This window comes from Hylobates moloch, unplaced genomic scaffold, assembly GCF_009828535.3.
Source record: "Hylobates moloch isolate HMO894 unplaced genomic scaffold, HMol_V3 SCAFFOLD_24, whole genome shotgun sequence".
NCBI lineage: Eukaryota > Metazoa > Chordata > Mammalia > Primates > Hylobatidae > Hylobates > Hylobates moloch.
Genome location: NW_026652299.1, coordinates 929903 through 953748, shown reverse-complemented (window position 1 = coordinate 953748; position 23846 = coordinate 929903). Strand labels below are relative to the sequence as shown.

Below are 23846 nucleotides of genomic sequence, written 5' to 3'. Positions count from 1 at the left end.
GCTCACATGCATGGTCAGTGCTGGGATGGGGGCCAGGGCCGTCTCAGACACCAGGTGTCCCATCACACTGCCGACCACGCCGCCACCAGCACACGCGCCACTGTGCGGCTTGACATTTCCTTTTGTTTGTTTGTTTGAGACGGAATCTCGCTCCGTCACCCAGGCTGGAGTGCAACGGCGCGAACTCGGCTCACTGCAACCTCTGCCTCCCAGTTCAAGCGATTCTCCTGTCTCAGCCTCCTGAGTAGCTGGGATTACAGGCACGTGCCACCATGCCCGGCTAATTTTTTTGTATTTTTAGTAGAGATAGGGTTTCACCATGTTGGTCAGGCTGGTCTCGAACTCCTGACCTCGTGATTCGCCTGCCTCGGCCTCCCAAAGTGCTGGGATTACAGGCGTGAGTGACTGTGCCCGGTCAACGTTTCTGTTTTTGCCACTGCAGTGCTGCTTGTCTTCAGGGGCTGAGGCGCCCACCCCCCCTCCAGGAAGCCCCATGCTTCCCCTGCGAGACCCTTGGTCCTGACAGGGAGGTCTGTGTCGACACCCTCTATGTCTGCGCAGCCAAGCCCAGGGCTCCCCACAGGCCGGGTGTCCCAAGGCCGGCCCAGAGCCACCTGCCAGCCAAACGGTGACCACACCCCTCCCCTGGGCACAGCCTGTTGGGACATCCCGGGGTCCACCCCCAGCTCCGGGGCCAACAGCCTGAACATAGGCTGGTTCTACCAGGGTTTGCCAGACAGGCCCCATTCAGTCTGAATTTCAGATACGCGAGAGTCCCATAGAGGCCAGGATTGGGGCCCCAGCGCTGGGTGGATCTTGCCTTCCGAGTGGGGGGCGTCCTGAGACCCGCCTGGCTGCCACTAAAGGGGCTGGCTCTGTGGCTTCCCCCAGGGCAGGCGTGTGGAGGTACCAGGTGGGCCCCCCGAGCTCAGGTGCTGAAGGACCTGCCTGGGGCGTCTCTGTCCCGCCACGTCCCTCCTGTGGCCCCAGCCTGGGAGAGCTCAGCACACAGAGACCCTCCTGGGGTCAGGGGCTGCCCCTGCAGTGCCTCCTTCCACGGTGGCCTCCATCCTTCCTGGGATGCTCTTGGTCCCGGCTGGATCCTTGATGGACAGCACTCAGTCTGGGACTCCTCGGCACCCCACGCCTTCCTGGCAAAGCCTGCTGGTCCCAGGGTCACCATCACCCACTTCACAGAGGGGAAAACTGAGCCCGGAGTGGAATAGGTCTGCTCAGGTGCCCAGGAAATGGGGCAGACCCGGGAGCCGCTGGCTCCAGTGCCTGTCTCTGAAGGAGAATGTGGGCCTTGCCTCCCTGCCTGTCATACGCATGGAGGACCAAGGGCAGCCCTGGTGGTTTGGCTCAGGGTCTGGCACTGCAGGCCGACTGCCTCCAGGCGCAGCTGCAGGAAGTGTTCCAGGAGCGGGAATGGAGTGGGGTCTGCAGGAGTCCCAGGACCTGGCGAGTGCAGGGCTCACACGCTGAGGACACCCACCTGTGCCTGTCTCTGGCTGGATGCAGCCACCCGTTGTCTCCCTGCAGCCCCAGCTGCAGGTGCTGGGGGGCCCTGGGGGGAGCTAGGTGGGTGGGAGTGCAGCTTCGGGGTGGGAGAGTGGGCAGGGCCCTGGAGGCGCTCCTAGGGGCTGGCAGGGTCTGAGCTGCAGACAGCACCGGAGGGGTGGGGGTCCCTCAGGGTCGGGCAGGGGTAGGCCTGGGTGTAACCGGAAGCAGTTGCTGACCCTGTGGGGGTGGGGGTGGGAGTCCTCAGAGCCCTCCCAGAGCAGTCAGAGCTGTGGGGTGGGAGGGGAGAGGTCGGGAGGACCTGGGGACTGGGGGAGTCCCTAGGGCCTGGGCACCGCACACAGGGCCTGGGCCCGCGGCCTCATGGTGAAAGCCCGGGCGGGCGTGGTGTCCAGGGAGGCCGGGCTGGTGCCAGGTGGGGGCAGCAGGTGGTACCTCTGCAGGAGGCCGGCAAACAGCAGGAAGAGCTCGGTCCTGGCCAGGCGCTCCCCAACGCAGACTCGGCGGCCTACAGGGGATGTCCAGGCACAGAGTGGGCTGCACCAGGCCTGCTCCTGGAGGGGAGGGGTGGGGACCTCCCCAGGGGAGCAGAGGAGCAGCCACCACAGCCGCCTTCAGAACCTGAGATCAGGAGGTGGGTGCAGAGGCAGCGGGCAGAGCTGGGGCTGTCCCAACCCTGGAGCCCTGGAGGTGCCGCCCCACCCCAGCCCTGAGGGCTGCTGACCTGCAGAGAAAGGCAGGAAGGCCTCCCGCTTCACAAAGTGCCCGTCCGTGTCCAGGAAATGGCCCGGGTTGAACTGGCCTGGGGTCTGCCACTGTGTCTCATCCAGGAGCACCGAGGTCAGCAAGGGAATCACGGGCGTGCCCTGCGGGGGCAGCCAGGGCACAGAGAGAGGGGCCCCGGGGAAGATGGGATGGGGCCTGGGTCGGGAAGTTTCATTCCAGGATGTAGCTCCTGCCACACCCAACACCCCTGGTGTTAGCCCACCTTGCAGGTGAGGCACCCGAGCCCAGGGAAGCCACATGACCCCCGAGCACACAGCCAGGGGCCCCAAGGATAAAGAGGACACCCAGGACACACAGAGGGGACCCCCAGGACCACGGAGGGACCCCCCAGGACACACGGAGGGACCCCCCAGGACACACAGAGGGGACCCCCAGGACACACAGAGGGGACCCCCAGGACACACAGAGGGGACCCCCAGGACACACAGAGGAAACCCCCCGGGACACACGGATGAACCCCTCGGGACACACAGAGGGGACCCTCGGGACACACAGAGGGGACCCCCAGGACCACAGAGGGACCCCCAGGACATACGGATGGACCCCCCAGGACACACAGAGGGGACCCCCAGGACATACGGATGTACCCCCCAGGACACATGGACAGGGATACCCACAGGACACACAGAGGGGACCCCAGGACATGCAGGGAGGCACTAGGTCTGCTGGCCAGACCAAGTGCTGGGCTGTGGGGTGAGGGCTGCCTCCCTCCTGCTCCTGGCTGGATGCCCTTTATTGCCTCTGGTTGGGGAGCCCTAGGTCATCAGGCACCCACCAGCCGTCCCAGTGCCCCTGGACACCCGCCGAGGCCTACCCCAAAGGAGATGGAAGGGGCAAGGGAGGCCCAGCCCCACCTTGGGGAGCAGGAAACTGCCCAGCTGCATGTCGGCGGCGGTGCAGCGGGGCACATGCGGCAGGAGCGTGATGAACCGCTGCACCTCGTGGAGCACAGCGCTTGTGTAGGGCAGAGCCTGCTGGTCCTCCGGCCGGGGCGGCCGCCCAGGGCCCAGCACGCGGTCCAGCTCCTCCTGCACCCGGCCTGGGGCAACGGGTGGGGCGCGTGGGTGGCAGCGCCATCCCTCGGCCCTGGGGGTCCCCCGGGGGCAGAAGGAGCCGTCTCGCCAGGCGCCGGGGTCTCACCCTGCACGTCTGGGTGCCGGCCCATCAGAAGTGCGGCCCACTGCAGCGTGGCCGAGGTGGTCTCCGTCCCGGCCATGACCATGTCCAGGGTGCAGGCCACCGCGTTGGCCTCAGCAAACAGGCCCTCGGGGTCACCCCCCTGCAGAGGTGTGGGGCAGGGCTCGTGGGATGATCTGGGGTCTGTCCCCCACCCCACAGACCCAGCCCAGCCCTGGGCTCCACCATGGATGCCCCGGTGATCTGGGCTCAGCCATCCCCCAGCGTCCCCGAGGCAGGCACTATGGATGCCCCGTTTCACAGACGAGGAGACTGAGGCTCTGAGAGGGCCCCCAGCCAGGAGGTAGGGAGCTTGGTGCAGGACCAGTTGGACCCCTCCCCAGCCGTGCTCCCCTGGGGTGTCCCTCAGGACCCCTACAGGCCTTCGAGGAGGTCTTGGGTCCCAGCACACCTGTCCCTGCTGGATCAGGGCATCCACATAGCTGCGCACAGGGTCCCCTGGGCACATGTGGGGCCTCCGCGCCTCCAGGAGGGTCCTCAGAATGGCACGGACCTCCTCGATCTTGTGTAGGACCGGCCGGTGCAGCTGGAGCAGGGCCCCAAGCCACGGGTAGATGTTGAACAGCTAGGCAGGAGGCAGGAGGAGCGGAGATAAGAACGCAGCCCCAGGGCTGCACCCTGGGCAGGCGGTGATCGTCCCCAGTGGCTGTGTTCACGCCCAGGGACTCTAGGTGGATATGCTGGAGGCGGCCACAGAACGGGGACCCTTAGCCCTCAAGGGAGGACCAGGAACTGCCAGGAAACCCCGTCCGTGCCCCGGAAGGGGACAGCCAGGCAGGTTTGCACAGCAGGACCTCCTTCCATCCTGGAAAGGGAGGAGGGAGACAGCTGCCACTGTGGAAATAACCTTGAACCTCCTGTGAGTCATGGAATGGAAGACAGAGCAGACCTCAGGCCGCGGAGAGTTGGGGCCGCCACGGAGTCAGCTCACGAGGCTGTATCTGAGGGGTGAGCCTGGCACCAGCGGGTGCCCTGTGACTGCCTGTGGCAGCCCCGCCACGCCTCGTGCCACTCGCCTTCCTGGGGCGTCCGCGATCACCAGTAGCGAGTTCCACGCGGCGCCTCCGTGGTAAGGAGCTGGCACCAGCAGGGAAGGCCAGGGAACGCTCTGCTGCCCTGGGGCTGCCCCGGACCACGCAGTGCCATGCAGCCTCCATCTTCCAGGTGGGTTCTGGGCCCGCCTGGCTCCACCAGCAGGCAGAGTGGTCTCACCCTGGCTAGGACGGGTGGAAGCTGTGCCCCCTGCTCTCGCTTGTGAACCCGCCGCTGCCCTCCCTCCCGTCACGGCCCTGCCGCTGAGAAGCCAGGAGGGCCAGGACCCTGTGGCCTCCGGGTCCAGCCGTGATGCAGGTATCACACCTGAGATTCAGGCTTCGGTAAACGCACATCAGACACGGTGAGGACCAAAAAGAGGGAAACTTTACATTTTGAAGCAAAATGAAATAGACATGAGTTCCAAACATCAGAGGGGTCAACTTTTGTGGTTTTGGGGCACTGTAAAGGGCGTCAGCAGGAAGGTGCCTGCACTGTCAGGGCTTGGGTGGCGGACATGGAGTCTCCCGCAATCCTGGGGAAGCCATTCCTGCCTCCCGCCCCCACCCTTGAGCAGATGCATCTGTTACTGATGAGGGTGTGGGGGAAGATGGGGATCCCCCATTTCCTGGAGAACACAGAGGCTGGTTTGAGACCACACGACTAGTGAACGTCAGATGGTCCTGATTCAGGCCCTTGAGTCTGATTCCTTGTGCAAGATGGGAAGGCCAAGAAGCTGAGAGGGGACAGCGCTGGAGCCCCCGTCCTCCCGCTGCACGCCCAGCGCCCCGGGCTCCACCACACCCCAAGGACAGGAGGCAGCCCCTCACCTGCAGGCCAGGGGACCCCAAGAGGACCATGACCTCATCGATGAGACCCAGCAGGGACACGAACACGGGGTCCCGGTAGTCGAACCGGCGGCCGAAGAGGAGCGCAAAGGTGATGTTGGAGGGAGCCCAGCCCAGTAGGGCCAGCGGGAAGGGCCGGCCTGCGAGAGAGACAGGCCTCAGGCACGTCCAGGCCCGGGGAGGGGCGTCCCCGGCCCCCTGCTCACCTCTGTAGCCGTCCAGCTGCCCCGAGAGGCATTTCAGCTCCTGGAGAATCTTGTCAGCCATCGGCTCCCGGCCCACGCCCAGGCTGTGCAGGGCACGCACCGTGAACTGGCGGGCAGCCCTCCAGCGCGCCCCGGACGAGAAGAAGATGCCTGTGGGCAGATGCAGTGCCCGGTGAGCCCAGGTTCCCACCCCAGCCAGCCCCGCTAGGCGAGTGGGCAGGAAGTGAGCAGGCTGACCTCGGGGCAGTGAGACTGGCTGGGTCCTCACCCCCATCCCCACTCCCGTTCCCTGGGCTGGCCCCGGCCCCTCTTGACTTGGGATGAAAAGACCCCTGCTTGCTGGTTCTCAGCACCTGACCTGCTGTGTGGACACCTGGCCCTCCCCAGCACCAGCCCGGAGGCCCAGCTCCTGTCTGCTCTTCCCCAGGCCACCCTGGGAGCCTCTCCCACTGCTGGAGCCCCCACCCCTCCTGGGATCCAGGTGCCCCCACCCCTCCTGGGATCCAGGTGCCCCCACACCCAGCAGGCCCCTGCAGCGCCAGCCACACACCGACCTCCACCTCGCTGGATGAGCTGGAAGATGGCGATGGGAGGCCGGTCAGCCAGCTCCTGCCCGGGGCCCGCCAGCGCCTCTTTGACCGCCTCAAACCCCGTCAGCACCACCGTCTTCTGGCGCCCCAGGTGCACGGTGAACACCGGCCCATAGCGTTCTGAGAGCTGGCAGGGATGGCGGGGGTCACCCAGGCAGCCATCACCCACGAGGTCCCCCCTTAGGTCTCCTCAGGCCAGGCCTGTGCTGGGTAGGGGTGGGGACAGAGGGAAAATGGGGGCAGGTGGCGGGGGGGGGGGGGGCCTAGATGCCATAAAGCCGGCGGTGCAGGGTGGAGGGGGCAGCGTCCAGCCTGGAGCCCACAGAGCCCTCTTGCCATCTGGTGCTTGGCATGGCTGTTGTGGGATTTTCTTTTTAGCCAAAATTCCTGGGGGGCTCACGCCCTGAGTCCAGGCAGCAAGGTTAGGGGCTGGCTGTCTGCTGGGGTGGCACGTTCTGAAAGGCCAGAGTCTGTACAGAGTGAGGGCCTGACGGGCTTGGCCCCCAGAGACCCTGATCCGTCCTCGGCTGCAGCCCGGCCAGCAGCACCCCAGCCCGCAGTTGGGGGCAGCCAGAGGCAGGGCCCGGGCCCGACTGGTCAGTCCTGTCCCGCTGACCTTGCCTGCCTGAGCGAGGACAGAGCGACAGTGCCGGTCAGGCTGCCCCGTGCCGTGTGCCCGTACGCTCTGTCCTCAGCATCCCTGCCCAGGAGGCACGGGTCCTCTTCCCACTTCACGGATGAGGAAACAGAGGTTCAAAAGTGGGAAGTGTTTGCTGTTGAACACTGAGGGCCGAGGGGGCTGAGCAGGCAGCCGACAGGCCCAGACCTCTTCCCCTCTGCCGTCCCTAAGCCCGGCCTCCTGCGGGCTCTCAGCAGACGCCGCCGCCTCCAGGGAGCCCTCCAGACTCCTGCTCTGGGGCTGGACCCTGGGTGGCACCTCTAGGGCTGCTTCTTACTCAGTGTGTCTGCTTCCCTGTGAGACAGGGCGGCTTTCCCTTCCCAAAGGCAGGGTGGGCCCTCCGGCCACGTGGGAACAGGCAGTGGAAACTGGGCTGGGCTTGCCCAGGAGCGGGGCCAGGACACGGCAGCTGTCCACGCGGCAAGAGCTGCCCAGGCTCCCTGACCTACCTCCATCAGGGACCGGTCCTGTTGTGACAGACGCAGCAAGTGTAGGTTCCCGATGAGCGGCAGCGGGCGAGGGCCCGGGGGCCAGCGGGCGGCTGGGGAGGGGTCTCGGGTGCAGGCGCGGAGCAGCCCCCAGAGCCCCAGGAGGCCCAGGAGCAGCAAGAGCAGCAGGGCCATGAGGACGTGGCTGGTGAGGCCCCGCTCCCCTCCTGGGCCCCGTCCCCCCCCGAGCCCTTATAGGCCTTCCCGGGAGGGCGTGCCCGCACCCCACCCACCCCACCACCCGAGAATGTGGAATGAGCAGTTTGCAGGGCAGCCCCCAGCGGACGGCTTAAAGCTGCAGGCCTGCGTGGAATGTGGGGCTGAGGCCCTGGTGGGGCCGGGTAGGGGAGGGCAGGACGGGGGCCCTCGGGGGTCAGGCCTCCATGTCTCCTGTCCGGAGAGAAGGATGTGGCACGTGGACTGTTCTGCCCCTGGTTCTGCTGAATCCGCCAGTCCAGGCCCCTCGGCCTTGGCCACCCCTCAGAACTGGGATTCACAGGGCTTTGGGGCCGAGACCCTGGCTTGGAGGGGAGCCCCCTGCCTTTCATAGGCTCTGAGTGGGACCCTGTGGAGCTCGGGGTTTGCAGGCCTCTCCCAAACCCCATCCGTGTGCACCCAGCTCTTCTCTGATCAGCTCCCCGTGGGGCAAGGGACCAGGAGTGAGGCCTCAGGGTGGCCCATGAGGGGCCTCAAATCCCACAGCCCTCACGGGCCGCCACCTGCATCTCCCTGAGGGTGTTCTCACCCCAGGTAGCAGCCTGCAGCTTTTCGAGGGCTGCCGCCTGGGCAGGGGATGCAGCCGTCTGAGCTAGGACAGGAACGTGGAAGGGCTGCTGGTGGCAGGTGGCAGGGTTTACGAGCCCTGTCCCTCTGTCTCCTAAACCGCTGTGAGGGGTGGGAGGGCTGCTGGCAGCAGAAGCGGCCGGGCCTGCTTTGCACAGCCTGTCCTGACATGAGGCAGCTGGAGCCGGCGCCAGCAGGCGGGACCCTCCCCACGGCTGGTCTCTGGGGCGTTGCTCATGCCCTGTACAAACCGAAGAGCCGAGGCAGCCTGAGGCCCTCACCCCTCCCGGGCTTGGTCCCCCTTGATTGGCTGGGAGGGAAAGCCCCAGCCACAGTTGCACGCCTCCTGTGGTGGGGAGCTCACTACCTCTACCCTGCTGTACAGCCTCAGGGCCAAGGCTGGGCGGCTGCGGCAGGGAGGGAGTGCCTCATACCAGGGCCACTGCTGGGTAAGCTGGGGGCCCCACCTGCCTAGCAAAGCTTAATTAATTCAGGGAACACTTTTTTTATGTGTGTTTTGTTTTTGAGACAGGGTCTCGCTCTGTTGCCCATACAGTGCCGTGAATACAGGCTCACTGCAGCCTCCACCTCTGGGGCTCAAGCCATCCTCCCACCTGAGCCTCCCAAATAGCTGGGACTACAGGCCTGCACCACCAAGCCCAGCTGACTTTATTTATTTATTTATGTAGATATGGGGGTCCCACTATGTTGCTCAGGCTGGTCTCACACTCCTGGGTTCAAGCAATCCTCCTGCCTTGACCTCCCAAAGTGTTGGGATTACAGTTGTAAGCCACTGCACCTGGTCTAATTTTTTAAGTTTTGGGTTTTTGTTGTTGTTTTTGAGACGGAATCTCACTTTGTTGCCAGGCTGGAGGGCAGTGATGTGATCTCCGCTCACTGCAACCTCCACCTCCCAGGTTCAAGCGATTCTCCTGCCTCAGCCTCCCGAGTAGCTGGGATTACAGGCGCCCGCCACCACACCCGGCTACTTTTTGTATCTTTAGTAGAGACGGGGTTTCACCATGTTGGCCAGGACAGTCTCAGTCTCTTGACCTCGTGATCCGCCTGCCTCGGCCTCCCAAAGTGCTGGGAATTTTGTAAGTTTCTTTTAGAGATGGAGTCTAGAGGCTGGTCTTGAACTCCTCCTGGGCTCAAGCAGCTCTACTGTGGCAGCCTCCAAAAGCCCTGGGATTACTAGCATGAGCCAACGCTGGGCCGGCCTCTTTTTCCTTTTCTTTTTTTTTGAGATGGAGTCTCGCTCTTGTCGTCCAGGCTAGAGTGCAGTGGCGCGATCTTGGCTCACTGCAACCTCCATCTCCCATGTTCAAGCGATCCTCCTGCCTCAGCCTCCCGGGTAGCTGCGATTACAGGCATATGCAACCACACCCAGCTAATTTTTGTATTTTTAGTAGAGATAGGGTTTTGCCATGTTGGCCAGGCTGGTCTCAAGCTCCTGACCTCAAGTGAGCCACCTGCCTTGGCCTCCCAAAGCACTGGGATTACAGGCGTGAGCCATATCGCCCAGCCCTCTTTTAAAAGTAACTCGTTGGCCAGGCGCGGTGGCTCACACCTGTAACCCCAGCACTTTGGGAGGCTGAGGTGGGTGGATCACAAGGTCAGGAGATCGAGACCATCCTGGCTAACACGGTGAAACTCCGTCTCTATTAAAAATACAAAAAATTAGCTGGGCGTGGTGGCGGGCGCCTGTAGTCCCAGCTACTCTGGAGGCTGAGGCAGGAGAATGGCGTGAACCCGGGAGGCGGAGCTTACAGTGAGCCGAGATGGTGCCACTGCACTCCAGCCTGGGCAACAGAGCGAGACTCCCTCTCAAAAAAAAAAAAAAAAAAAAAAGTAACTGTTACTGGGGAATTGACAGTACTCCTCTACTGGCTGCCTGTAAGTGTTGCTTGCTCTGGGGGGCGTGGCTGGGTTTGCATATTTGCATATTTACATTGTTTCCAATCCGAGGCTGTCGCATAGAACATCCTGATGAAAATATCTGTGTGCACAGGATGGACGCAGTTGCAAGGATATCTTAAAATCCTGGAAACCAGGTGGCGAGCCAAGGCATTGTTGCTTTCTGGTGTCCGGTGGACCTCCAGTGCCCTGCGACTGCAGCCTGGCTGCTCAAGTGGAACCTGGGACTGTTTTGATCAGACCTGATTGGTCCAGCCCTGCCGGCCAGATACTCAGCCCTGAGCCATGTCTGTGACCAGGAGGAATGCAGTGCTCTGATTGGCTGGCTCAGGTCCTGCCTGCCCCTGACATCAGAGGCAGGGTGGTTGAGGTGGGTGGGTAGGTGGGCTCCCCCTGAGGGGCTGGAGTCAGACAGACCTGGTTCCAAACTCAGCCCCGCACCTGTCAGCTGTGGCAGATGGTGGCTTCCAGAGATGGCCGAACAGATTCTCCCAACCACACTGTCTTTGCGTAATGTAACACTGCGCTTCTCCCTCCACAGGAGGGCTTGTGGTCTTCCCACTTTGTGATACAAAGTAGCAGAGGCCAGAAGCCGTGTTTGCTCATTCTACCTGTGGAGTTTCACTGGACGCTTTTGCAGTGCACTTGAGATCCACCAGACATCAAAAAGGAACTGTCCCTTGGCTCAGTGACCCGGTTTCCAGAAATTTGGTTTAAGGCATCCTTACAACTGTGCGGAAAGAAGTGTGCGCCCTGCCTCAGTGACTGGGCGCGCCCCCCTGGAAGAATGCCCCGGAGACTCAGCAGGCACGGCGCAGGTGCCCACGGCTCTTGCCTGAATCCCTGCATTTTTTTTTTCTTTTTTGAGACGGAGTTTCCCTCTTTGTTGCCCAGGCTGGAGGGCAGTGGTGTGATCTCAGTCCACTGCAACCTCCGCCTCCCGGGTTCAAGCGATTCTCCTGCCTCAGCCTCCCGAGTAGCTGGGATTACAGGCATGCGCCACCATGCCCGGCTAATTTTTGCATTTTTGGTAGAGATGGGGTTTCACCATGTTGGCCAGGCTGGTCTTGAACTCCTAACCTCAGGTGATCTGCCCACCTTGGCCGCCCAAAGTGCTGGGATTCCAGGCATGAGCCACGACACCCGGCCAAATCACTGCGTTTTTTAAAAAGGTAAGGTCAACGATCCCAGCCCTTGCCTCTTCCTGCACATAAGACAACGTCTGACAGGATCAGTGGCTGTAATCTACGACGAGATGGACTCCTGCACCGAAACTTGGACAATCGGATTTGGCTCTAAGGTACCCCCGAGCAGGTGCAGAGCCTCTGCCACCTGTTGATAAGCTGTGGCCCGAAACATTGCTTTGGAACAGTCGAACGGAAACTCTGAAACACCCTCCTGGACTGCAGTGCTCAACAGGAATCTGAATAAAACTAACTTTGCTTCTTCGAAAGCAAAATTTTCCTTTAGTTGACTCCTTGATTCTGGGTGGGCACTTGTGGCCACGGTGGAGGCTGGATCCCAAACAGTGATGCAGCTTCCTCTTGGTTCCCCAGGACACCTGTGCCACGGACCCAGCCGCCATGCTGTGGGGGAGCCCAGCAGCTCATAGAGGGGCCCATGTGGAGGGGAACCCAGGCCCACAGAACCCGGCTTCCACCCGACCCTGAGCCCACCTGCCTGCCAGCCACATACGCCATCGTGAGTGGATCCTCCAGTCCGAGGTGGAGCTAAGCTGGCCGAGGCCCCGTGGAGTGTCTCCACCAAGCCCTGCCCAAGTGTGAGTTCACGGGTAATGACTGCTAAGCTTGGGGTGCTTTGTTATGCAGTGGCAGATAATGCAAACACAGCCATGGAAGCTTCAGCAAGGGATGCGACCCCCGTGAGTCTGTTTCTCTGTGTCAGATGAGGATAATAAGACCTACTTAACTGGATTCATTCATCTGCGAGCTATCAACGGAGCATATCCAGCATGCCAGGCACTGTTCCAGGCTCTGGGGATCCGGGTGGAAAATGCCTGCGATGCCTTGATTGCTGGGGCTCAAACAAGGTTCATTCCCTCCTCTGAGCTTTTCCTTTTTTCTTGTAGACAAGGTCTCACTTTTTTGCCCAGGCTGCAGTGCAGTGGCACGATCTTGGCTCACTGCAGCCTCAACCTCCCAGGGCTCAGATGATCCTCCCACCTCAGCCTCCGGGGTAGCTGGGACCACAGGTGTGTGCCCCTACACCCGGCTAATTTCTGTATTTTTTATAGACATAGGGTTTCAGCATGTTGCCAAGGCTGGTCTCAAACTCCTGGGCTCAAGTGGTCCGCCCACCTCGGCTTCCCAGAGTGCTGGGATTACAGGTGTGAGCCACCGCCCCCAGCCCCTTCCCCACTTTTTACACCAGTGAACTGCTCATAAAAATTATTTCCTCTTCTCTCCCAGCTAAAGATCTCATATAAAGCAATAATCATTTGCCAAGTGACAGTCAATTAAAAGCCAGTTGTCACCTCCAGGCCACAGGTCCCTTGGGGCTCCCAGACAGAGAGGCTTAGGGCAGCCCCAAGGGAGGGGCTGTCCTTCCACTGCTAAGCGGCTGCTCCAGTTAAGTGAGCCAGCGCTTCTTTGCTGGGTAATAAAAGCTCCCATTGTTCACAGCCCTGGAAACGTATTAATGAGTAACCCAGTGTGTGGGCCCCTGGTTCTAGCCGTGTAAAAATACTTGTTTATATGACGGGAACAAGGTGCAATTTTCCTTTTGTAGTTTTCAGTGGGCCCAGAGCCCCAGGCCAATCAAGGCCCTGACAACTAGATTTCTGCAGCCATAGGCCCTCCCTTGGGGCCTTGGCGTGAGGTCCCCACTGCCCTGTGGTTCAGAAACATTCAGTACCAGACTTGCGGCTCAGCTCTGGGCACACGGAGCAGAGTCCGACCTCGGGCACAGGAATCTAATGGTGTGCATTGCAGAGGGGCAGGCTCACCAGGGCCCAGCAACGGGGAGAGCTGGAAGCCTCATGGGGAGGGGACGCCTGGGCCAGGCTTGAAGAAGGGCAGGCCCCGGGGTGGGGGCTGTTGGGCCGCCTTGACCAAGCCCTTGTCTGCAAACAGCCCCTGGGAAGTTGCAGGAACTGGCTCCTAAGCAACAGTGGTTTCAGGTCTCACCAGGGTCCAGAGGGGGCCAGGCACCGAACTCGGTGTTGCTGAGGACCCACTGTGCTTACCACCAAGGCCTGGCCAGTGATTGTGAAATGGGTGGGATGGATGAGTGAGTGGAGGCTGGAGCTTGGGCCGCCCATGGCGCTCTACAAGGGCAAGTGTTCGACTTCCTCATGGCCAGGGCATGTGGGTCCAGGTCCAGGGCTGGGAGAGACTCCACAGGTGGAAGCGGGGTCTTCACTGAGCCCTTTCCCACGACTGCTGTTGCCATGACAACACCCACACGCGAATGCCGGGCCTTACCTCTTACAATACACTTTCATTCCGTCCTAGGTTGAGTTAACTACCCTCCACCCCCATTCATATGGTGAAGCCACCAGGACCTTAGGATGTGACCTTTGCTTTGGAAATAGGTGCCGGGTGCGGTGGCTCACGCCTGTAATCCCAGCCCTTTGGGAGGCTGAGGTGGGCGGATCACTTGAGGTCAGGAGTTCGAGACCAGCCTGGGCAACATGGTGAAACCCCCGTCTCTACCAAAAATAAAAAAAATTAGCCGGGCGTGATGGTGCATGCCTGTAATCCCAGCTACTCGGGAGGCTGAGGCAGGAGAATCTCTTGAGCTCGGGAAGTGGAGGTTGCAGTAAGCCGAGATTGCGCCATTGCATGCCCGCCTGGGTTAAACAGTGAGACTCTGTCTTGAAAAAAAAAAAAATTAGCTGGGTGTGTTGCTGCATGCCGGTAATCCCAGCTACTTGGGAGGCTGAGGCAGGAGAATTGCTTTAACCTGGGAGGTGGAGGTTGCAATGAGCCAGGATCGAGCCACTGTACTCCAGCCTGGGCAACAAGAGAGAGACTCCGTTTTAAAAAACAAAACAAAGAAATAGGGTTGCTGCTGATGTAATTAGTTAAGACGAAGTTATTGGGATGGGCCCTAACCCAACATGACTGCTATCCTTGTAAAAAAGAGGAAATTTAGGTTGGGCATGGTGGCTCATGCCTATAATCCCAGCATTTTGGGAGGCTGAGGCAGGAGGATTGCCTGAGCCCAGGAGTTAAGGACCAGCCTGGACAACATAGGGAGGCTCCAACTCTACGAAAAATACAAAAATTTGCCTGGTGTGGTGGTGTGTGCCTGTGGTCCCAGCTACTCAGGAGGCTGGGGTGAGAGGATCGCTGAGCCCAGGAGGTCCAGGCTGCAGTGAGTCGTGATCACGCCACTGCACTCTAGTCTGGGCAACAGAGCAATACCCTGTCTCAAATAAATAAATAAATAAAATAGGAAATTTGGACATGCGCAGGACACCATGGGAACGTAGGGGCCGAGACCAGGTAGTGCTTCTGCAAGCCAAGGAACCTCAGAGGCTGGCGGCCCCTGGAAGCTGGGAGGCTGGGACTGTCCCCAGCGCCCCCACTCTGCCCACTGCTTGGACTCTGGGCCCCAGGACTGAGAGCACATTCCTGTTGTTGAAGCTGCTCGGTGGTGGCACCTGGCTCCAGCAGTCGCAGGCAGCGAGTCCACAGGCTCTCCTGTCCCTCCTGTGCCGCCTTCCTCCCCGGATGGGCCCCGTGATGAGGCCTCTGTGCGACGGGGAAACCGAGGCCCCAGCAGACACCTGGGATGCAGAGACGCCGGCACCGCTATGTGTCCTCTGGCAATTCGCTGAACCTTTCTGGGCCTCGGTTTCTCACCCGTTCCAAAAGCTGATTCTGCTACCGACTGCTGTGAGGGTCCCAGGGGACGGGAAAGCCCGGGCAGCACCCACCGGGGTTCAGGAGCTTGCTGGCTCCGAGGGGGCGGGGCCGGGCCCGGGCAAGGGGCGGGGCCGGGGCCTGCTCGACGTGCTCGGCGTTCCCGGGGTGCCTGCTCGGCGCTCCGCCGGCCGCCCTGCGTACGCTCGCGAGGCGCTCGCAGACTCTAACGCCGCCAACATGTCGACCGCCATGAATTTCGGGACCAAGAGCTTCCAGCCGCGGCCCCCGGACAAGGGCAGCTTCCCGCTGGATCACTTAGGTGAGCGGCGGAAGGTCGGCGGGCAGGGGTCTGGGATGGGGGGTCTGGGTCGCGGCCCAGCGCGGAGCCCTATGGGGTGCCGGCATCTAGCACGGTGCAGGCAGGGAAACTGAGGCACGGCGGGCCACCCTCCCCCCCGCCCCCTCCGCGCCAGGCCCGGGTCACTGCTGCGGCATGGACCCTGCAGGTGGGAGCTGGCAGGACCGTGGGCCCCGTGATGAGGGCAGCGACACCGACTCCTTGCGTCAGGCTTCCGGGTCCCCGGCTCCGCCCTGACTCACCCGGCGGGCTGTCGGTGCCCCGGGTTTGCAGAGCGGGGCATTCGGCGGCCACGAAGCCCGCAGCTGCAACCGGGGCTTAGACGGTGCCTAGCGATGTCTGCTGCAAAGCTCAAAAGTGCTGCTGATCTCCCAGTGCTTCTGGCCGGATTCCGGTGTGGGGTTAGCCGTTAAATCGCCTCCGTGGACATGAAGGCTTCGAAAAAGGATCTGTGGGCCGGGCGTGGTGGCTCACGCCTGTGATCCCAGCCCTTTGGGAGGCCGAGGTGGGCGGATCACTTAAGATCAGGAGTTCGAGACCAGCCTGCCCAACATGGGGAGACCCCGTCTCTACTAAAAATACAAAAATTAGTCGGGTGTGATGTGGCTCGCCTGTAGTCCCAGCTACTCGGGAGGCTGAGGCAAGAGAATCGCTTGAACCAGGAGACGGAGGTTGCAGTTAGCCGAGATGGGGCCACTGCACTCCAGCTTGGGCGACAGAGCGAGACAACGCCTCAAAAAAAAAAAAAAAAAAAAAAGAAAAAAGAAAAGAAAAACGATCTGTGAATTACTGTTCCTTTCCCAACATTTTATTGTGACATTTTCAAACAGCAAAAACGAAAGAATTTTTACCCGGAACTCTCCTGTGACCATCACCTAAATTGCACCTTAACCTTGTACTGGGCTGACTTTACCTCGTGGTGGGTTTTTTCCATTGTTGTTTTCAGCGTGTTTATGAAGGAAACAAGTTTGGGTTTGTTTTTGTTTTGAGACAGGGTCTGACTCTGTTGCTTAGGCTGGAGTGCAGTGGTGCAATCATAGCTCACTGAAGCCTCGGCCTCCTTCCTTTCTGGGCTCAGCCTGTAGAGTAGCCGGGACTATAGGTGTGCAGCACCACACCCAGCTAATTATTATTGTTTTTTTATTTTTTATTTTAGAGATGGAGTTTCCCCATGTTGCCCAGGCTGGATCATTTATTTATTTATTTTTGAAATGGAGCCTCACTCTGTCACCCAGGCTGGAGTGCAGTGGTGTGATCAAGCTCACTGCAGCCTCGAACTCCTTTGCTCAAGCGATCTTCCTGCCTCAGCCTCCTGAGTAGCTGGAACCACAGACATGCGCCACACCTAGCTAACTTTTAAGGTTTTTTTTGGTAGAGATGGGGGTCTCACTGTGTTGCCCAGGCTGGTCTCAACCTCCTGGGGTCAGGTGATCCTCTCAGAGTGCTGGGATTACAGGTGTGAGCCACTGCACCCGTCCTGAGGAAACTAGTTTTGAAAGGAAAAGCAGCGCAGCTCTTAAGGCGGTTGTGTGGTTGCATCACATTTCGCTCTGAAAAAAGCATGCTGTTTTCTTTCTCATTCTAGGTGAATGTAAGAGCTTTAAAGAGAAATTCATGAAGTGTCTTCATAACAATAATTTTGAAAATGCTTTGTGCAGAAATGAATCAAAAGAATATTTAGAATGCAGGATGGAGAGGTGAGTAAGCTAAGCGTTATGACTTCCACCTCCCACTACTCCAACTAAAACTTTGTTTTTCCTGAAAGGCCATTACGGTGTGTCTTTTTCAGGCCTGGGATTCAGCTTGTGTTTTTCAGGACTGTAGAATTGTTTGCCCTTGAAGTGGAGGCTTATCAGATGAAATTGTACCAAAAGCTGTTTCACAATCTTGGGAACCTCTCCTTGAGCAGTAGCGTTATACATGACTGCATTCCTGAGAGCATTTTCTTTCCACATTTGGTTGCTACTGACATGTCATTAAGGTTTGCAAATCGTGCATCATAAAAATGCTGACTGAGTCAAAAGACTGAAGGTCGTGGGTACACAGTTTATTTCTTTTGCATTCCCAGATGTTAAAAATATGCACTGGGTTGTTTTGCTCCACTCAGAGTTGTTGGGAATGTGACAGGGAGGACAATAGACTATTTAAGAAATGATGAAAGATGAATGATTCTTCTGTCGTAACCAGAACTCACCAAAGCTCACTTTTAAACAAAACAAACGCGTTTGTAGCTATGATCCCCACAGCTTTTACTTAAAATAAGAGCTATTCTAATCCCTTATACAAAAAAAAGCACATAGCATATAATTATATGATGGTGGTGGGAGCTTTTATTTTCGCTTTTCGAGGCCATGATTAGCTCACTCAGCATTTCGGTCTTCAGACAGCTGTGTCTCTGCTGAAGACAGGTTGACAATTCACCCATCCGCTTTGAGCTCTTTTCATTTTCCCATAACATACTCAGACATTTCCCTCAAGGCAAAAATCCGTTGCGCCTTTCAGGCCACACAGGTGTGTTTGGGGTTATTCGTGTGGACATTTGGGGCTGTAAGGATGGTGGGCCTTCTCAGCAGGGTGGACTTCCAGTGAGGCCACGTTCTGCCTTTGGGACTGTCGCTTAGGCTCTTCCAGGGCTCACGTTTGTCCAAGGGCCCCACTGGATCTGTCTCTTACCATCTCTGATTGTTTAAGTAGCACGCTGGCTGGAGCCACATGTTTAAATTAGTCTTAAATTAATGCATCTTTAGAAAACTGGAACTGAGAATGTCTCCATGGCGCTGCCAAGCTTTAGAGACGGTGTGAATTGGGCTGTGTTCATGTGAGGGTGTGAGCAGGCCTCCTGCCTCGTGCTCAGCTTCCCCATGAGACTCCTGAGGACAGCGGGGAGGAAGGGAGCCAGGGCCAGTGCCTCAGGTGGTCTCGCAGATTGGCCAGGCAATGTTTAGGCAGATGTTCAGGGCATGTGTTTCTGATTTCATTGTTTTTTTTTGTTTGTTTGTTTTATTATTTTTTTGAGATGGAGTCTCACTCTGTCACCCAGGCTGGAGTGCAGTGGCGTGATCTCAGCTCACTGCAAGCTCCGTCTCCCGGGTTCACGCCATTCTCCTGCCTCAGCCTCTCCGAGTAGCTGGGACTACAGGTGCCCGCCACCACGCCCGGCTAATTTTTTGTATTTTTAGTAGAGACGGGGTTTCACCGCGTTAGCCAGGATGGTCTCCATCTCCTAACTTCGTGATCCACCCACCTCGGCCTCCCAAAGTGCTGGGATTACAGGTGTGAGCCACTGCACCTGGCCTTTCGTTGTTTTTTTTTTTTTCTTTTTAAAAATCCTGCTCCTTCTATAAGGTCAGTTATTTTGCCTGTAGAATTTTGATTGGTTATTTGTTCATGAAAATCATCAAACATACAGAAGTTGAGGATAGTCTGCCTCCCATAACCGGCACCCACCCTGTTTTTAGCCATTTCTTTTCTTCCTTTTTCCTTCTGTGCTAAAATCCTAGATGTTACTTTACTCCCACCTCCGTGAGCGTCTGTTTTAGAAAATGGACCACAATGGAGTTTTTGAAGTTGTCTCGTGAGGACTTGGACCATGTTAGCCTGACGTGAAAGTATAGGTGTGTTTTAGATGACCACCGTGGTCTGAGATCTCAAGCCTCTGCAGTGATTTAGAAGTTCGCGTCCTGTCCTGGGGATTAGGCACCGGGTGTCACACAGACACCCTGGTGGAGCAGCCTCACCTGCTGCCAGCAGCACAGAATGCGTGGGGGCCTCGTGGGATGATGGCTGGGCCTCCTGGCTGGGTTGTGGGGAGGGTAAAGGAGGCCATCCCTGTGAAGCACGCAGCAGGATTGGGGGGCATGTCACCATGTGTGAGTTCACATGATCGTTACTATTGTCCTGAAGAGTGTGGGGCCCATAAAGAGTCATGCTGAGTCGTGAATTTCACGCCTCTAAGATGGCTGCACTGCGATAAACAGCTGGGAATTATTTTGGCAGGATGTGGTGGCTCACGTCTGTAGCCCCAGCACTTTGGGAGGCCAAGCAGGAGAATCACTTGAGCTCAGGAGTTCAAGACCAGCCTGGGCAACATAGTGAAACCCTGTATCTACAAAAAATTTCTTTAAACATTAGCTGGCTGGGTGCAGTGGCTCATGCCTGTAATTCCAACACTTTGGGAGGCCGAGGTGGGCAGATCACTTGAGGTCAGGAGTTTAAGACCGGCATGGTGAGACCCCATCTCTACTAAAAATATAAAAATTAGCCCAGGCATGGTGGCAGGCGCCTGTAATCCCAGCTACTTGGGAGGCTGAGGCAGGGAGAATTGCCTGAACCCGGGAGGTGGAGGTTGTAGTGAGCCGAGATCATGCCGCTGCACTCTAGCCTAGGCAACAGAGTAGGACTCCGTCTCAAAAAAAAAAAAAAAAATTAGCTGGCCGGGCACTGTGGCTCGTGCCTGTAATTCCAGCACTTTGGGAGACCAAGGCGGGTGATCACATGAGGTCAGGAGTTCGAGACCAGCCTGACCCATATGGTTAGACCCCGTCTCTACTAAAACTACAAGAATTAGCCGGGTGTGGTGATGTGCACCTGTAGTCCCAGCTACTCAGGAGGCTGAGGCACAAGAATCACTTGGACCTGGGAGGCGGAGGCTGCAGTGAGCCGAGATTGCACCACTGCACTCCAGCCTGGGCAATAGAGCAAGACTGTTTCTGGGAGAAAAAAAAAAAAAAATTAGCCGTGCGTGGTAGCATACACCTGCAGTCTCAGCTACCCAGGAGGCTGAGGCGGGAGGATCACTTGAGCCCAGGAGTTCAAGGCTACAGTGAACTTGAACTGCTGATCACACCACTGCATCCCAGCCTGGGAGACAAAGTGAGACCCTGTCTCTTAAAAAAAAAAAAAAAAAAGATCAGATAACTGTCGACCTCAGTCGCAGTTCCGTCTGGGCAGAGGGCAACCTGAGGTCTCCTCTGCCAGGGTGCCATGGAAGGTGGCGGGCACAGGTTCCAGGAATTAGGGTGTGAACATCTTTAGGGGTCATTATCCTGCCAATAAAGGCAAGTCTGAGAGGTCAGCGTGAAGCTGTTGTCCAGATACATCTTTTACCCAGGACATGGGGAAGTGTTGTGTGTTGGGGGCAGCAGGTGCAGCTGCCCCTCTTGGGCATCCCAAGAGGCCCCAGGCCCTAGGCCCTGGGATTTCTCTAGGTGGTCACGTCCTCATTGTCCTGTTGACTCTGCCCAGTGGGGAAGGCACCAGCTACGGGGGCTGAAGCCGAGGGGCCGCTCTCCCAGGACATAGATGGAGGTGGCAGGACCCCCGGTGTGCGGTGAGAAGCCGGGACCTGCAAGGGCCCCTCTTGTCCTCTCTGCACCTCCCGCCCTGACAGCTTTCTCTTTTTCTTTTAGAAAACTGATGCTACAAGAACCATTGGAGAAACTGGGATTTGGAGACTTGATTGGTGGAAAATCAGAGGCAAAAAATGAATGTTGATGAGAAGACCCCTGGGCCGTGTTCAGTGGTCTCTCGGGACGGAGGGCATCATCCTGCCTCTTAGGTCGGCGAAGGCCTGCGTGTGGTGTCCTTAGAAATGGGCTTCAAATAGAGGCTCCAGCCCTGTGGGGGCGTCTCCTGGGTAGGGAGTGGCGTCCCGTTTTCCCTTAGGGGGGTATTTCTGCATTGAACCCCTGAGTGGGACGGCGTTCCCAGCAAGGCTGGGAGGGAGGCGAGCGTGGGGCAACACCCTCGTCTTTGAGGCCAGGGCCCTCTTGTATGGGGCGGTTTTATGTTGCAGTCCTCTGATACTTTCTGAGTTCAAACAGGTAAATGCATAAATTTCAGTCCCTTCTGAACACAGATATCATCAGAAAATGACCATTCCCTAGCAGGATGTTTGCGTGTTTGTATTCGTATATGCCAGTTCATTTCCTTTAAGAAAAAAAAAAAAAAAAGTGGAACACAAAGTAGGAAGTGAGAACCTTCTGGTTTTGGATGGATTTGACTTCTTGATTCTTTCTGCTTTTGCCTGAACACCAAGTAGCTTCATAATCAAAGGGTCATTTTCTGGTTTGTATCAGACCGTATTTATAAAGTTGGGTATTTAATTTCAGTAACTCCAATATTTCAACAGAAAAAGAGAACCTGAGTCCATTTGCGGTTAGGCTGGCACCAGCTGTCTTCTGTGCCAGCCAGCTCTGCCCAAGACCCCTGGCACATGTTTGCAGCATGGCCTGGCAGGCACCCCTGAGCGGAGTTCTCAGCCCGTCTGCGCCAGAGTTGCCTGTGGGTCACGGAAACCCAGCCCGTGTCCACCCAGTGCGTCAGGCCAGCCGGGGCCCAAACCTGTGGGTGGAACGCAGGTGCCTGCACATCTGGGGCCTCAGCCAGACCTGTCCCCTTTCCAGGCGCTGTTGGAAAGGGGCTGGCTCTTGTCTGGTCAGTGGAGGACAGTGGCAGGAGATGGGGTTGGGGGATCCAGGTCACGTTCTCTCTAGTGACCCTGGCAGTGGCTGTCTCCAAGTCCTGGCAGGTGAGGCCACCAACCTGGCCGACCTCAGGCTCCGGGAAAGAGGCTGCCCTTGCCCCTCGGGCCTGTGGGTGGCTGAGGCTTCTCAACCCATCTCTAGTTCTCTGCAGCAAAGGCCCTCTGTTTCTGTCCTGCAGTGGTGGCCCTTTCGTGGTTAAACATGTCCCTCCCCTCCCCACAGAACTGAGTACCTATTGCGGCTGGGCCCGCCCAACCCTGTGTCCCTGCACCCATGGGTTCTACCACCTGCTTCAGCTGCAGCTGTCACCGTCCCGTGTCTGCTCTCTGTCAGGCCTCTGAGTGCTGCAGACGTATTAACGTATCACCGCTAGTTTATGGAAAGTCTTGTTTCTTATGAGAATATTTTGTGTAGGCACAGAGTTGCCCCAGCACTGTTTATAGCAACCCGGGTGTCCTCACAGCGCACATGAGCCGTGACGCAGCCACCGTGGAGTCGCGCTGACGCGGCGCGGCCACGTGCCATGAGCTCGCCAATGCGATGCGGCTATATGGCGTGAGCTTGCTGTGAAGTGGAGACAGGCAGGGACACAGGAAACCACAAACGAGAAATCCAGAAGGAGGAGCTGGAGCTGACGGGCATAGCCTGCCACGAGCCCCTCCGAGCACCCCGGGGTGGAGTTCTGGCTGTCATGGCAGAGGGTTTCACATGCTCGAAAAGTAAATGAACCAGGATGTGAGGGGAACACAACAGGCCGTGCCGGCGGAGCTCCCGGGCCCAGGCTGGGGCCTCTTCCCACCGCACTCTGACCCGCCGTCGGGAGCGCTCGGGCCTGGGCCGGGCCTACCTCCCCGCTCGCACCGCACTCTGACCTGCTGATGGGCGCGCCCGGGCCGGGGCCTTCCTCTTCGCACTGCACTCTGACCCATCAGGAGTGTGGGGGAGACCACTGAGCAAAGCTGGGAAAGAGGAAAGATACTGAACTCTAGGTAGTACATTTGTTTTTTGCGTGGACGATTCTGAAGCTTATTCTGAGATGGAAAAAACTAGAAATACATTGTGGATGATGCGAGCCAGGTGTATTGAGCTCCTGCTTTTCAACATACAAAGGTAACTGGACAGAGAAACAGAGTGATTGCCCTCACCTGGCCAGGGTGTGCTCCGAGACCCCAGCGGGTGCCTGAAGCCGTGGATAGTCCCGAATCCCGTCCATGCTGTGTTTTTTCCTGTACGTACCCGTGATCAAGCCTGAGGTGTGACAGCAAAGCTGACAGAACTTTCTGCTTCCCTCTTCAGAATGTCACAGATGGGCGCCGTGTTCTCATGGAAGACCTTAGCAGCCTCGGCATCTGGCTGTTTTTCTTTTAGGTCAGGAGTTTCCACCTTTTCCCTTAAAGGAAGCGCTTGGCAGCTTCTCTGGTGTGTCTGAGTCGCCAGCATCACCACTGTCGTGTTCTGGGGCCATTATTAAGTAAAATAAAAGCTTCTTGGACCCAAGCGCCGCGTCACCGCGACTGTCGGTCTCATCACCGAGATGGCTGCTGAGTGCCTGGCGGGCAGGGTGGCGTGGACGGCCCGAAACGCTGGACGGAGGGAGGGTTCACGTCCCGGCAGGACGGCTGCTCAGAACAGCACGGAATCAAAAACTCATGAATGGTTTATTTCTGGAATTTTCCACTTAGTATTTTTGGACTGTGGCTGACCATGGGTAACTGAAACCATGTGTAAGGGGGACTGTTGTGAGGGGCTGTGCACAAATGCTTCCCAGCTCTGCCCTGAGGGCCTGGACGCAGTGACACCCGCACTCAGGGTCTTGGCCCTGATACCATTCTCTAACCAAAGGAACCAGGACCAGGCCAGAGAAGGTATCAGATGAGCTAGAGAGTGAAGAATTGCTGAGACGAGGGGACTTGTTGGAATAACACGGGGGGGATGGGAAGGAGCACACGGTGGCCCACCTGGGGCAGTGTGAGCATGAAAATGACAGGCCGGGCGCAGCGGCTCACGCCTGCAATTCCAACACGCTGGGAGGCGGCCGGGCGCAGCGGCTCACGCCTGCAATTCCAACACGCTGGGAGGCCTTGGTGGGAGGATCGCTTGAGGCCAGTTCAGCATGAAAATAAA

General features: G+C 58.2%; 2 protein-coding genes across 2 annotated transcripts; one reads left to right on the top strand and one right to left on the bottom strand.

Moving 5' to 3' along the window:
• Positions 1 to 1841: 1841 nt before the first annotated feature.
• On the bottom strand, positions 1842 to 7482 carry LOC116462908 (cytochrome P450 2W1). The gene is made up of 9 exons (XM_032145738.1): positions 7309 to 7482; positions 6145 to 6307; positions 5591 to 5740; positions 5367 to 5524; positions 3896 to 4069; positions 3448 to 3586; positions 3162 to 3346; positions 2246 to 2387; positions 1842 to 2029 (listed from the first exon to the last, which is right to left on the bottom strand). Exons 1-9 carry the CDS (start codon positions 7480 to 7482, stop codon positions 1842 to 1844), a joined length of 1473 nt encoding a protein of 490 aa, XP_032001629.1.
• Positions 7483 to 15060: 7578 nt separating this feature from the next.
• LOC116462954 (cytochrome c oxidase assembly protein COX19) lies at positions 15061 to 20738 on the top strand. Its single transcript, XM_032145876.2, has 3 exons — positions 15061 to 15198; positions 16823 to 16934; positions 20646 to 20738. The coding sequence occupies exons 1-3, from the start codon at positions 15117 to 15119 to the stop codon at positions 20728 to 20730; spliced, it is 279 nt and encodes a 92-aa protein (XP_032001767.1). The 5' UTR covers positions 15061 to 15116; the 3' UTR covers positions 20731 to 20738.
• Positions 20739 to 23846: the final 3108 nt, after the last annotated feature.

Bases quoted from the DNA above. Each gene is read 5' to 3' on its own strand.
- LOC116462954 (XM_032145876.2), top strand. From the start codon at position 15,117: ATGTCGACCGCCATGAATTTCGGGACCAAGAGCTTCCAGCCGCGGCCC. The intron at 15,199-16,822 runs GTGAGCGGCGGA...TTCTCATTCTAG, and splicing joins CTTCCCGCTGGATCACTTAG to GTGAATGTAAGAGCTTTAAA. The intron at 16,935-20,645 runs GTGAGTAAGCTA...TTTTTCTTTTAG, and splicing joins TTAGAATGCAGGATGGAGAG to AAAACTGATGCTACAAGAAC.
- LOC116462908 (XM_032145738.1), bottom strand. From the start codon at position 7,482: ATGGCCCTGCTGCTCTTGCTGCTCCTGGGCCTCCTGGGGCTCTGGGGG. The intron at 5,741-6,144 runs GTCGGTGTGTGG...ATCTGCCCACAG, and splicing joins GCTCATCCAGCGAGGTGGAG to GCATCTTCTTCTCGTCCGGG. The intron at 5,525-5,590 runs GTGAGCAGGGGG...TCTCTCTCGCAG, and splicing joins GCAGCTGGACGGCTACAGAG to GCCGGCCCTTCCCGCTGGCC.